Source organism: Ambystoma mexicanum, chromosome 4q, assembly GCF_040938575.1.
Source record: "Ambystoma mexicanum isolate Mex_15411 chromosome 4q, UKY_AmexF1_1, whole genome shotgun sequence".
NCBI classification, from domain to species: Eukaryota; Metazoa; Chordata; class Amphibia; order Caudata; family Ambystomatidae; genus Ambystoma; species Ambystoma mexicanum.
The window spans coordinates 1,299,517,802-1,299,532,670 of NC_090928.1; the positions used below are offsets into that span (position 1 = coordinate 1,299,517,802).

At 48.5% G+C, this 14,869-nt stretch overlaps 1 protein-coding gene across 4 annotated transcripts in view; it reads right to left on the reverse strand.

The window, feature by feature from the left end:
- Window positions 1-842: 842 nt before the first annotated feature.
- The window catches only part of LOC138468398 (zinc finger protein 84-like), a 296,278-nt gene continuing 282,251 nt past the window's right edge, over window positions 843-14,869 (reverse strand). For all 4 annotated transcript variants that reach the window (XM_069608948.1, XM_069608945.1, XM_069608946.1 and 1 more), the window contains one exon: window positions 843-3,249. In XM_069608948.1, coding sequence (XP_069465049.1) covers window positions 1,336-2,811 — 1,476 coding nt within the window. In that variant the 5' untranslated portion in view covers window positions 2,812-3,249 and the 3' untranslated portion in view covers window positions 843-1,335. The remainder of the gene's footprint in view (window positions 3,250-14,869) is intronic.

Here is a 14,869-nt window from a genome sequence, read left to right on the forward strand (position 1 = left end):
GTGCAGTTAAAGGGATTATTTTTCTTTGCACACTATAATTGACCCCACATACAACGTTAGCATAGTGTTGAAATGACTTTATCCACCTTTTCCACGGTACTGCAGGCTCTTGTATTTCCGGCAAAAAAAAAAACTCTGGTGGGGGAATACTTTTAAAGGCCATGGTGAAGGTATGAGACTGCTGTGATGTATTGAGAAATGGTGCTCAAAGTAAACAATAACTTGTTTCAGCTGTCAATGTGGGTTTGGCTGTGCACAGGGATGCAGATTGTTCCATGATACAAACACCTTGGGAGACTCTATATATCTTGATATGGGGAGATAAAAATGTATTTCTCCATAGGTTCTCACTTGGCAGTCTAGATGTAGGTCAGCAGTAGGTGTGGGGTTGGAGGCAGTGAGTTGCGCAAATACTATGCCCCAGAATTATCCCATGGTTCCTGAATTGCTATAAAGTCCTGTTAAATGAGATGTGCATGTTGCAGACATAGTAGCAGCGATATGGTGTGCGCTTATATTATTGGTGTTTGGATAATGCATACATCATGGCAGCAATACGTGGCAGTATGCGCTTCTTTTATTAGTACTACGGTATACTGTCCCGTTGCAACGTGCAAGCGTAGTTGAATGACGAACACTGTAGTTTGATTAGCAGCAGAGGTATGGATCGGGAAGGCTGGCTCACCACAAAGTAGTTGCAAGATGTCACAGATCATCCGCCGCCTACTGCAGATACACCAGCGTCACTGCAGCTGAAGAGCTCTTGGGTTTCAGAAAACCTTTGACGCCAAATTGCAGTGTTCATGCATGCATGCACATACACACACCCAGAGACAATGGTATGTAAGTAACAATGGTTTATTCATAAGCTGTAACGATGCAGAGCCCAACCACCTTCCTCGTCCCCCCTCTCTATCATTCTCCAACCATCGCACTGCCTTCTGGAATCCCTCTCCCAGCAAGCGCTCACTTGACCACACAGGACATCCACGCGGCAACAGGCCACTCTGCACTCTCGCATTGTAATGCGACTATCCCAGGAGGAATTCCAGCAATCTTAACTAGCACATCATGATTTTAGTCAATAAATAGCCATGAATCTCGGTCTCATTTATTTAATAAAAAATACCTTCTTCCCTGACCTTTTTAAAAATGCAGAGTGCAGATTATGCTATTCACCTGTGTGTGTTCTCTGGTGCTGGATAACAGAAGTCTTCTTGATAAACCTTTTCAAGCATTCAGTGCATGGATGCTGTTTCTCACCTGCATGTATTCTTTGGTGGTGAACCAGATGGTCCGTCTGAAAGATCCTTTTCCAACATTCTTTGCAATGATTTAACATGTCTCACCTGCATGTGTACTTGTGGCAGTGTGTTTGCTCTCCCTTACTAATGTAGCTTTTCCCACATTCTGTGCACTGATAAACTCACCTGTATGTGTTCTCAGGTGGGAAATAAGAGATCCCTTCCAACTAAACCTTTTACCACATTCTGTGCACAGAAAAGGTTTCTCACCTGTATGTGTTCTCTGGTGGTCAATAAGAGATCGCTTCTCACTGAAGTTTTTCCCACATTCTGTGCACTGGTAAGGTTTCTCACCTGTATGTGTTCTGAGGTGGGAAATAAGAGATCCCTTCCAACGGAACTTTCCCCCACATTCTGGGCACAGAAAAGGTTTCTCACCTGTATGTGTTCTCTGGTGGTCAATAAGATATTGCTTATCACTGAAGTTTTTCCCACATTTTGTGCACTGGTAGGGTTTCCCACCTGTATGTGTTCTCTGGTGGTCAACAAGATATCGCTTCTCGCTGAAGTTCTTCCCACATTTTGTGCACTGGTAAGGTTTCACACCTGTATGTATTCTCAGGTGGGAAATAAGAGATCCCTTTTCACTAAACGTTGTTTCACATTCTGTGCACGGAAAAGGTTTCTCACCTGTATGTGTTCTCAGGTGGGACATAAGCGATCCCTTCCAACTGAACTTTTTCCCACATTCTGTGCACAGAAAAGGTTTCTCACCTGTATGGGTTCTCTGGTGGTCAATAAGAGATCGCTTCTCACTGAGGTATTTCCCACATTTTGTACACTGGTAAGGTTTCTCTCCTGTATGTGTCCTATAGTGGTCAATAAGAGATCTCTTCTCCCTGAAGTTTTTCCCACATTCTGTGCACTGGTAAGGTTTCTCACCTGTATGTGTTCTCAGGTGGGAAATAAGAGATCCCTTCTCACTGAACTTTGTATCACATTCTGTGCACGGAAATGGTTTCTCACCTGTATGGGTTCTCAGGTGGGAAATAAGAGAACACTTCTCACTGAACGCTGTCACACATTCTGTGCACTGGTAAGGTTTCTCACCTGTATGTGTTCTCAGGTGACGAATAAGAGATCCCTTTCGACTGAACTTTGTCCCACATTCTGTGCACATAAAAGGTTTCTCACCTGTATGCGTTCTCTGGTGGTCAATAAGAGATCCCTTCTGACAGAACTTTTCCCCACATTCTGTGCACGGAAAAGGTTTCTCACCTGAATGTGTTCTCTGGTGAGCAATAAGAGATCCCTTTGCACTCAAGCTTTTCTCACATTCAGTGCAGGGATACTGTTTCACACCTGTATGTGTTCTCTGGTGGCAAACCAGCTTGGCCTTCCCAAATAACCTTTTCCTACATTCAGTGAAATAAGGTTTCTCACTAGTATGTGCTCTCCGGTGAGCAATAAGAAATCCCTTTGCACTGAAGCTTTTCCCACATTCTGTGCATTTGTGAGGTTTTTTTCCTGCACCTGTTCTCTGGTGGTGAATAAAAACTGGCTTCATACTGCACCTCTTTCTGCATTCATGACACAAATGAAGTTTCTTGTAACAAACGAGACCTGTTCCGACAGGAGATTTAGTGCATTCAGTGCACAGGCACGACTTGCTAATTTGTATTCACAGATGATAAAAAAATATGTTTTCAATAAACTCCCTTGATGTTCAACTATATAAAAAATGCTATATGTTCCATCAATAACAGAGTACACAAAAGTAATTCCTTGCAGAAAGACACACCGTTCTTATGATCAATTTATCATTTTGGCTAAAGACCTCAGTTATTCAGTAGGCTTCTTTAATCCCAGTTCCTCGTTAGATAGAAAGGAACCTAGTGCCTAGATTTATATCCTTCCAAGATGCACGGATCAATCAAGCTTTGCACTGTATCAGTCCATCAGAAATTCATAGAATCGCTGTCGCATCTTTCTGGCCATCAATCACCTGTGCAATTAAAAGGAGATTCACAAATTAATGCATGTTCAATGTCACTGGCATAACACTTAACAGGCAGACTGATTCTCAGTAAGTCCCATCTCATAGGGATAAGTATCTGAATGGGTGGCAGAGAAAAACTGCTCCAATGATTAAACAAATAATGCAACAGTGACAGAACAGATGTGACAAGAATCCGGAATATTGTGGTTTATTTATAGAAATAAATTACATTTAGTATCAAGGATTGTGCTACAGAGTAAGAAATATTAATGTCAAAAAGATGCTGGAAGACAAAGCATTTCAAGTGGTTACTATCAGGACTGTGCATTTGTGTTTACCATCATTCTATTAGTCTGCAAGGCATCCACTAGCACATGAAAGCTCCACATTTCAATTCATGAATGTTAAGTCCATATGCTTATTACAATGTCAGAGGTTTGTCTCCAATTGATAAACATATTCCGACCAGCGGAGTTCCATCATTGATTACCTTGGATACATATATAGATGCTGTGTCACACAAATATAAAACAGACATTACTATTGAAGAGGGCATGACAGAAATTGTGTTTAAAAGCAGAAAGCAACAGTGTCTTGGCACTTTAATAACGATGCAATCACATCATTTTCCCTGCTGCCTAACCCAGGTGTCCCTAATGGGGATTTTCGTATTCTCGTCAACGGTGACCTCTAACTGTCTGATATTCTAGCTGACTTCCATCAATGGCTTCCCTTAAGTGATGACTGACTCCTTAAGGGCCTTCAAGTCTTTCCCTGATCTGGACCACTTCGTATTCTAGGGGAGTCGTTAGGTTTGGGTCCTTCATTCACATCCACACAGTGTCACTCTTCCACACATGTCTTACCGGAACCTGCACTACACTGGCTTTAAGATTTTGTAATCCCACTGTACTACTGTTGCTCCGGTCTCCCACTACACCTTTCCACCTTTACTCTTTCGTCTGACTTCTCAACTTCTTACCATCGCTACCTCTGTTGTTATCCTTTCCTCCTTCCTCCCAATCTACATCCTTGCCTCTTGAAGTTTTTCCATCATTTTTTTTTTTGTGAAAATCTTTATTGGTTTTTCGATAACATGTAACAAACAGCGCATAGGCAAAGCATTGTAGTATGTATGATAACAGAACATTAACTTTAACATACCCTCCCCACCCACCGCACCCCCCTCCCCCCGAGACCGCAATAAAAACCTAGTCTTCCATGGGCTCACGTGCCGGGCTGGGGCTGGCAGGACTGTTCGGTGTGCTGTCAGGTGTCGCTGGACGGAGAAGTGGCTCCGTCAGCTCTATCCAGCGAAGAAGATCTGCACTGGAGTCTAGTTTTTGCACTTGGATTGCCATTTCCCAAGCCGCCGTTTCCGCAGCAATCCACCTCTTTAGATCGTACCACCAAAGGGCCTCGCTAGGACCCCGTGCGCTCTTCCAGCCCATGGCTATGCGCCTTTTAGCTGTTATGTAAATCAAGTCTAGGAGTCTATTTAGGGGTTTGTTCTTGCTGCTTCGCGTGTATGTCCCCAATATGCAAGCTGTAGGAGTATGAGTTTCCACTTCGATCCCGGCCGACGCCACCCTCTCTTTCACCCGGGCCCAAAACCTCAGGACCTCAGGACAGCTCCAGAACATATGGGTCATTCCTGCCCGCGGCGCGTGGCACTTGGGACAGGTCTGTGGCGAGGCCCCTTTGAACTTTGATATGGCATCAGGCGTAAGGTAGGCTCTGTTTGTAATATACAGCTGTATTAATTGGAGGCGAGCATTCCTGGAGGTCTTTTTATGGTAGAGGGTTATTTTCTCCCATGTGTTGTCCTCAAATACAAGGCCCAATTCGCACTCCCATCTCTTTTTGCATTTTAGTTCGTTCTTTGTCGAGGCCAGCAATAGGGCTTCGTAAATTCTGGAGGTTTCGTGGCCTCCCTCGGCAGTGTCTAGTAGGGTTTCGATGGTTTCGTTCTCTGTGAATCGATTGTCTGTATCAGGCCACCTATTTTTTAAGGCCAATGTTACTGCCCTGTGGAGTAGAAACTGCCCGGCGGGCAGGCCCGTCAATTCGCAGAGGTCGGGGAATGCCAAAAGTTCATGTTCATGCATGAGGTCGCCCAGTACTGCCACGCCGCAAGGCTCCCACACCGAGCGTGTTTCAGTGTTCCCCCAGGATGGTTTCGCCATGACTGCGGCGATGGGGATCTGTGGGGAGTATGGGTCTTTCAACCCCACAGCTTTGCAGACCCGCTTCCAGAGCTGAATTCCTAGTTTAGCCAGGTATGGGTGACCCTGTGGAGCCCCATTCCTGACCCACAACAAGTCTCGAAGTAGCAGTCGCGGCAGAGCCGGTTGGAGAAGTCTGGTGTCTGTGGTGGTTTCATCTGCCATCCAGTGCGTTACGTGCTTCAGTTGGCTGGCCAGGTAATATAGTTCGAAATTGGGGACTTTCAGTCCGCCCTTCTCGTAGGGCCTCTGAAGGATGTCAAGCGCCACTCTGTGCCTGCCTCCCTGCCACAGAAATCCTCTGCAGAGTTTGTTTAGGTCTCTGAAAAAGGCTGGGGGGATGTTGTAGGGGACATTGGTAAAGCAGTGCAGTAGGCGTGGGAGCGCTACCATTTTGAGGAGTCCCGCCCTTCCTGCCACAGAGAGAGGGAGTTTCCCCCAGAAAGCCATAGAGTTAGTGAGTGCGTCCTTTGTTCTGACTGTGTTGAGAATATTTTCAGTAGCCGGGCTACGGTGTATGGTGATACCCAAGTATTTGAAGGAAGTCACCTGCCACTGAAGGGCCAGTGGGGGCAGGGATCCAGACTCATTGCTATGTAGTGCTGCGAGGGGGTAGAGACACGACTTGTCTTTGTTTATCTGGATGCCTGTATGTTTTTGGAAGCAGTCCAGTGTCTCCAAGATGTAGGGCAGGAGGTGCTCAGGGTTATGTAGGTAGAGAAGAGTGTCATCTGCGTACATGGAGATGAGGTGTGTCACTCCATCTAGTATGATGCCTCCCCCACCGTATTCCTGCCGTATATACGCGGCCACTGGCTCTACAGCAATGATGTATAGCATGGGGGATAAGGGACATCCCTGTTGTGTGCCTCTGTGGAGGGGCCATTTGTCAGAGAACGTCTTATTGGTGCGCACTCTAGCTACAGGGTGGGTGTAAAGCAATTGGGTCCATTTAAGAAAAGTGGGTCCAATGCCCATTCTAATCATGGTGGCGTATAACCATTCCCAATTAACCGAGTCAAAAGCCTTGGTGGCGTCGAGTGATGCCACTGCGTATTTCTGGGTATCTCGCTCGGTGCAGTATATGACGTGGTGCAACCTGCGTAAATTTTCGGTGATAGAGCGCCCGGGTACATAACCTGTTTGGTCATGGTGGATTACCAGGGGGATCACTCTGCGTAATCTGTTGGCGAGGAGTGCCGACAGTATTTTGCAGTCGACATTGAGCATGGAGAGTGGTCTATATGAACCGCAATCTGTCCCATCTTTGCCGGGCTTCAGTAAGGGGATGATTATTGCTTCCCTCATGGAGTCAGGGAGTGTGCCACGTTCGAAGGACTCGTTGTATACCTGTGCCAGCAGTGGGGCAAGGGTCTCCTCATATGTCTTATAGAATTCCCCAGGGAGACCATCCATGCCTGGAGCCTTCCCAGAGGGTAATGATCTAATGATTGCCTTGACTTCGTCTGGGGTAATCGGGTCTTCCAAGGCTACGGCCAACTGTGGGTCCAGTTTGGGCAACTCTATGCAGTCTAGGGCGTCCTCGATCCCGGTGTTCAGCGAGGGCGGGGTTTTGGAGTATAGGCCCTGGTAGTACTCAGAGAAGGTTGTGTTAATTTCTGCCTGGGTGTGCACTGTAGTGCCATCCGATCTACGAATGTGGCAGATAGGGGTCCTAGGGGTTTCCCGCTTGTACAGCCAGGCCAAGAGTTTACCAGGCTTGTCTCCCAGGGCATGTGTCCTTTCCGTGTGTTTGGCGTAGCTTAGTTTCCCCAGGGACTCCCAATGCGACAGACAGGCCTGTCTCTGCGTTATTATTTCCCCTACATGCTCTGGGGTCTGGTCTGCCTTGTTCTCTAGCACCCCTAACTTTCTTTCTGCTTCCGCCAAGGCATTCATAGTGACCCTTTGTGCCCCTCCCACTGCAGCCAACATGTCCCCCCTCATAACCACCTTATACGCCTCCCATGCGGTGCTGATGCACTCTACACTGCCTAGGTTATTGAGCCAGTATTCATCTGTGCTGTCTTGTACGTGGTCCCTGAGGGCCACGTCCAGAAGTGCCTCTGCCCGCAGTCTCCACGTGGGAACCGGGGGTCTGGGCGGGTACACCTCCCAGGTGACCAACAAGGGCGAGTGGTCTGATAATACTCTGGGTAAGTACTGTGCCTCGCTGAAAGTGGCTTGTTGCTCCTGGTTTACCAGCATGTAATCTAACCTTTTGTGGACGCCATGCGGCGGGGAGAGGAAGGAGTACTCTCGTCTCTCCGGACCTAGTTCCCTCCACAGATCACAAAGTGACAACTGAGAAATCAGTTTGGATAATATCTTGGCTGGGGGGGACGGGCGGGAGTGTTTGGTGTCAGACCTATCTTTGAGAGGATCTAAGGTGCAGTTGTGGTCTCCACCCCATATCAAGCTGCTATTTCCGTAGGGGCCTAATCTAGAGTACAGGGAGTGGAAGAAAGTCGTGGCGTCATGGTTAGGTGCGTAAGTGCTAATCAGGCATAGGTCTTTTCCCTCCAAAGTACCCCGCACCAGTGCCATCCTGCCCTCATTGTCTGTCTTGGTGTCCGTAACTATAAAGGGGACTGTCAGGTTAATCCATACAAGGACCCCTCTAGCGTATGAGGAGTAGGAGGATCCCACAAAGGTCCCCCGCCAACTTTTAGCTAGCGCCGTCAGTTTCTCCCAAGATAGGTGTGTCTCCTGGAGCATGGCGATCCCTACCTTGCAGCGTCTCAGGTATGCTTGGATCCTTCGCTGTTTGACATAGCTGTTCATGCCTCTGACGTTCCACGTCATCACTTTTATCCTCTCAGCCATAGTCGTGGTGGTGTTCTCTCTCCTGCCCCGGACCTGGTCGAGGTCTCGTTAGAGGTGCTGTAGTAATAGGGTAGTCCTGCGGTCTCGGTACTTTAACTTTAGGGTTCCCAACTAGGGAGCGGGTTTCTGGCTCCCCCTTCCTTAAGAAAAAACTTCCCCAACAAACAACTGGTCTGACAAGGTACTCCTCGTCGTGACTGTCCCGTTTCCGCTCCTTAGGACCAGGCATGGTCTTCGGGTGCCCTACGGGTGGGTAAACGTACCCTGTAAAACAGAAAAAAAAACAAGCTCCAGGGGGGTCGAGGGAGTTGGAGCTTCGGTGTTCCGCGAGAAAGGATCATTTCAGCTGCTCTTGGGGTTAAGTTATTAAGCAAATTCGTTACAGCAGTCTCCGGTAGGTGTGTCAGCGCGGCTTGCGCCTCTTGCCTTCGATGTCAGGTAATTGCTGCTCATCCATCCAGTCCCGGACCTGTTCCGGAGTGTCGAATAGATGGGCTCTGTTCTTGTGTATTACTTTTAGCCTTGCAGGATATAGGAGCATGTACTTCAAGCCTGCGGCCTTCAACCTGGCTTTGGAGTGAATGAACTGAGCTCTGTTCATCTGCACTTGGAAGGTGTAGTCGGGGTAAATAGCGATCTTGGCCGAATTCCTTAGTATCTGGCCCCCTGACCGAGAGTACGCCAGGACGACTTCACGGTCTCTGTAGTTTAATACATTTGCTATCATGGGCCTGGGCGGGCCTCCTGGCGGGGGTCTCCTGGCAAGCGACCTGTGAGCCCTTTTGATGGAGAACCCCTGCGATAGTTTCTCCGCGCCGATCTCCTGCAGCAGGAGGTTTTCCACATAGTTGGTGGGGTCCGAGCCTTCGATGCCCTCCGGTAATCCGAGCAGCCGGATGTTGTTCCGGCGGGCCCTTCCTTCGGCCTCCTCCACTCTGTCCTCCAGGTTCTTGACGTTTGCTGGAGGCCCTCAATGTCATGCAGAAGCTGGGTATTCGCTTCAGTGTTCTTGCGTGCTTGGGTCTCGAGGGCTTCAGTTCTACCAGCCAAGGAGCGGACGTCCTGGCGAAGGAGTCCCAGATCTATGGCCACAGCGTCGATTTTATTCACCATAGTTGTTTGGATTAACGTGATGGCCTCCAAAAGTTGGGAGTTGGTGGGTTCGGACGTTTCTGGCGAGGGGCTTATGTCTTTACTGGCAGTTGCCATGGTTGGGCACTCAGGGCTGGGGGGCTCGGCGGCTGTGTAAGCATCTAGGGTGGTCTGCCGCTGCTTTGACCTGGCCCCCCTTCCCGTAGACTTATCTAAGCTGGACATCCTCTCAGCTCAGCGGGTATCAAGTGCTGCAATCGGGTGCTCCGGCCAGGGTACTTTAGAAAATTGCCAACTCACGGTTCTCCCGGTAACCAGTCCGCGCTCTGGGCCCTCCGGCGGGGTGTGAAACGCTCCGGCGCCGGTCCCCCAGGTTCTCCAGGCCCCACGAGGTGCAGTAGGTCAGCGTTTTGCTTCGTCAGGCAGAGTACAGTAGAGAGGTACGACCCAGTGGGTGTAGGTTGGTAGGCTCCCCGTGGTGGTTCCAGGAAGTCCCCCACCAGGGCCGCACGATCGTGCGGTGCAACTAGGCCCCCGCACGCTCCGCCAGGCAGGGGCCGTTCTCCGGTCTGTAGTTGTGGCCAGGGAGCCGGGGTCGCGATGTAATTCGGGCGGACGGATGGTGTGCGCGGCTCCCGTAGTAGCGCCAACCGGGGGCGGCGCGAGGCGGCCAGCATCCGCACTCGATATAGTGCGCGATCTCTAGGCCCCGCTTCCGGTACTCTCTTCGCCTCCGGCCGGTCCTCGATTACCTTCGATCCCCACAGCAGGGCCGGCAGGCACCCTCGGCTGCTTCGGTCGCCCTTTTCGCCCTCGGGCCTGGAGTACACCCAGGCTTATCGTAGTGGTCGCTTCTGAGGGGCCAGCAGGGGTACCACCCGCACCAGCTCCGCCCAGTGGCGTGGGGCGGCCTTCTCCCAAAAAGCTAGGCAGACGCCGGGCTCTCCGGGCTCAGCAAGTGGAGGCCGCCATTTTGGCTGCCCGTTCCGTCAGGCGCAGGGTCCCCACAACGCGGCTCCCGGGCATCTAATCTCGAATGTGGGGAGACCAGGAGGTTCCCGCCGCTGCCAGCAGCTCTTGGGGTAGTTTGCAGGCACTAAAGACGACTTAAATGTTAGATAAGATCAGTAGCTCATTGTGCGGAGCTTGCCGAAGTCGCGTCCGCTCTACATGGCGGTTGGCCACGCCCCCAAGTTTTTCCATCATAATCCTTCTCTGTTCCTACCACAACTACTCCTCTTCTCCCACTCCCTGTCGCTCTTCTTACTACTGTTCTTTCTCGGTTATCCCTTTCCTCCCTGCTACTACTACTACTGTAGTCTACTGGTGCTTCTACCCACTAGCATAGACTATCACCCTCCACCACCAACCACCACTCCACTGACTATTCCGCTCACTCATTACTCCTGCTGCCTACTATCTCTACTACTACTCCTCTTCTTCCTCCTCATACTCACACACACTTTAGAGACACCACTCCCCCACTCTCCAATAGCCTCCACACTCCTCTCACCTCCTCTGGTCTCTCGGACATCCTCCACCACCTCCTGTCCTCACCCAACTAACCCACACTCAACCATTTACACACTTACTTAAATACCCCACCCTCTCCTAGGATTCACTTAGCTTATTCAATAACTGTCATGGTCATGAAGTCAGGGGCACAGGCATGCAGGGGTCGAATGCACAGGATACCTGGGTGGCCACTGTCCTGGCACCTTTGGCGCCAGGCTCATGAACAAAAGTAAACAAGAACATCCATTTAACACCAAAAAGCTTTTATTATGTACATAGCACTTCAGATGCATTAACCTTGAACATTCCATTCATTAAGCAGCCGCAAGTGTATTCTTGGGTGTGGCTGCTAATGGATTGCTTTTGCACGTGCTCACTCTCTAAGAGTGGCAGGGTGTGGCTGGTAAGCCGTCCCTAGTGGGCGTGCCCACGATTTCAGCTATATAAGCTGCCCTGATCCTCAAGACAGACGCTTCAGGTTATTCTGCACTTGCAAGCAGCGTAACGCTCACGGTCGCCTGAGGTCAGATTTACCTTTGAAGATCCTGCTTCCTGGACATCCTGCTTCCTGCCAGCCTACTTACCAACTGGGGGAAGCTGTCCTTACCTGTACATCTCTTCGGCGAACCAAGCATTCATCTTTACACTTTCCAGAATGCCAAAATATTCATCTTGACACCGCAGCACGACACACTCCACCGTCGACAGCAGCGCCTGCAAGGAAAAACAGAAGACAAGGTTAGACATCGAAAAAACAGTCCGTTTAAGGTTGCGCTTCGCCATACTTCGCGCTTTTCCTTAAACCATCACATCACTTACCTGTTGTCGAACATTGTGGTAGCATCCATCTTCCATCCGGCTGCATCTCGCGTCTCACAGCTGCACTGAGGCCACATTTCCATGTAAGGGAAGAAAACCGAAGAGAGACTTTATTGCGGGCATAAATAGGAGCAACATATAAAGACATTAAACAGAACGAACAGAATCACAAGAGCTCAAGAAAGACTTACCAATCATAAGGAGAAGCATAGTCGCAGATGGACTGGACTAATCCTTATCAGGGATCAGTGAAGGAACTAGATCCCATTTGACGCGCCCCTGCCAGAAGTAGCAGGACGGAGAGCTTATCTTCCATAATTCACAGGTGAGCTTTATGGGCCGGCGTATGCTCAGAAAAACCGTACTTTGGGGTGAAGGGTTCGAGAGGTACATCAATCACAGATTGGCGCACACACACTCTGTTATCTCCACGCAGGAACAGTATCACCACGTACCACTGCTCATAGCGTTTCTACTGAGGGAGAGGCCTGAAGGGGGTGATTCAAGTTCAGGAGGGCTGCAACCATGCCCCAATGCCTCCGCAGAGACCAGGTGAGCATAACAATAACTTATCTTCCTTGAGGGGGTGTGACAGGGGAAATGCTGATGCAGCATAGTAAACCCCACCCTCTTCTTCATGCAGTCTAGCTGCACTTTTACATGGGACACATAGGGAACTGCTGTTCTTGTAGGCCATTTATTTTATAATATCCCTCGTGAGTATTTGACCTCACATTTCTAGAGCAGTTCTCATGTGACAGTGGTGGTTCCCTATTTGTGCGAGCTGCAGCAGTCACTGTCTGCCAGAGTCACACCAGTGGTGTCGACACGGCTCCCCCTTTTATCGTGAACGTCACTGCTGCGACCTGCGGCATCTCCTCTCTTTGTCGGGTTGCTGGTGTTATGCGGCCACCGCAACCAGCGTCGTCCATGGGATATTCATGATGAGTTACTGTGTGCGGCCCAGCCTAAGCTTTCTGGTATCTTCCAGCTGTAGCACTGCTGCCGTCCTTGATGCAGTGGGGTCCTCCCTTGCCCCACCACGGACATCCACCCGGTAAGGATAGGATGGGGGGTTCTGCTTGTATTAGTGCACCAGTTGGGGTACTGGGGCAGGCCGAAAACGCCCTCCCACCTTTGACAGGGCCTGAAAGTAGGCCCTGTCACAATACACAAATTCAGAATCCAGCATTCCATTTCACTCTATATCCAGGACATGCATCATTTGAAGCTCAGCCATCAGGAGTACAGGGAACATTTCTGTACAACAAGGTGGGAGGAGTCGCAAAGTGCTGTGTGGGATAATCCCTAGAAGACAACCTGATGTGGTCTCAAAAGTTGGGTCTCCTGAACAATCACCTGTGCAAGCCAAATTGCCATCTGGGAGAGAAAACTCTTTGCAGGGTATTGAAGCCCCATCCATTTAACCTAATCCCAGCCTGGAGTGCATCAATCCTAAATCCACTTTGCTGTCCCTCCGTCTCACTCCCTGCTGCAATGACCCGTTTACTCACAGTAGACTAGCAGATCAAGAAATTGCAATGAAATAAACTATGAGCCCTCGCTGTACCCAACCTGCTCCATCCAACGGCCCCATTTAAACTTGCTGAGCAAAATCAAAATTCCCTGTTCTGGCGGTGTGGTACTTAACTCAGATTAGCAAAAGCAACACTAAAAACCGCCACGATAACTCGATGCCTATCCAGTGAAGCTTTAGTCTTCCAACAATGGGAATACGTTCAATGAGACTGGTAGTTCACCAGAACACACTACGATCAAACAAAGTAAATGCCTCAATTGTCAAACAATGCACTAGATAGTTTATTTGCAGAACTTTGTTTCTTGATATTTTGAATTTTAATCTATTTGCGTTCAGCCATTGGCTGACCTATTCGATACATTTAAAAGATCTGCAATAAACCGCTGGATGCCCCCAAGTCACAGGACCACCTACCTGGGTGTCATCGGCATATAAGAAGAAGAACAGCCTACAAGACTGAACTGAATCAGCAACTGGTCTTACATATAGCAGGCTTAAGGAGGAGCCCTGTGTTCTCCCACAGGGAAAGGCAACTAGGGCAGAAGAAAATAGAAGGAGGGTAATGGATTGTTCTCTCTGTGACAGAACAGATTTCACCCATGCCAGAGTGTTTCCTCTATTCCCAAAACAAATAAAGGGCAGGAGGATGATATGGACGCTGGCGTCAAAGGAAAAAGAACAAATAAAAATCAGTGCCCTGGCAAAGTTGCATCAACCATCCACCTAAGGTCATCAAAATATGCAACAAAGAAACACCAGAATACGAGGAAATTCCTCCGATTCATATAAGCAATTATTGACTTTTGCACTCATCAGTGAACCTGCAGAAATCTCCTGAAGAGTGTCAGGAAGGTCTAACATTCTCAGAGGAAATAAAGAAAGGACCTGCAGATTGATTAGCTGTAAACTAAATAGGCACTTTATTAAAAGGTTTTTAAATGTGTTATTTTGACTAACACACCAGCTCCTGAGGAATGTTCAGCAAATATTATGTAAGAACAGAAACATATAGCACCATTGGTCAAAGATCTTTCTCGATATCACAAATCTTCCTCGAATGATCACCTCCAACAATAAGAAGGGATAGATGCTATGGATAGATGCCATACACTTTGTATCTTAGTCTTTTTTTTGATACGCCCTTTACAGGCTTTTGTTTTAGATATTTATTTTGTGGTTAGATAACAGGAGAAAAATGTAGATTAATTTTCCACTTATGCACGTTGCACTTTGTTGATTGTATGACTATACTGTATCTCCTACCATTCATTAATGTTTTTTTAGATACATTTTATAGTGTACACATTCTCTTAATAAAATTATTCTATTTGTGTTTTCATGAATGATCAAACTTGCGCCGACACTGCCCTCGAATCTTCAGATATCCGACTCCTATTTATGTATTGATCATCAAGGAACAACCATGGCACCTGGAATATCTAAACCTCAACATGGGACATCTTCACTCATCAACCATTAAAGGCAAACACCTCTCACCTACCACAACCGCCAGTAAGACCAATAACTTGAAAGCACTATGGAAACACCAAGAACACTCCAAATCTTTTAACTAACCTTCAATTTCTTACAGATTACTCTCACACCACAC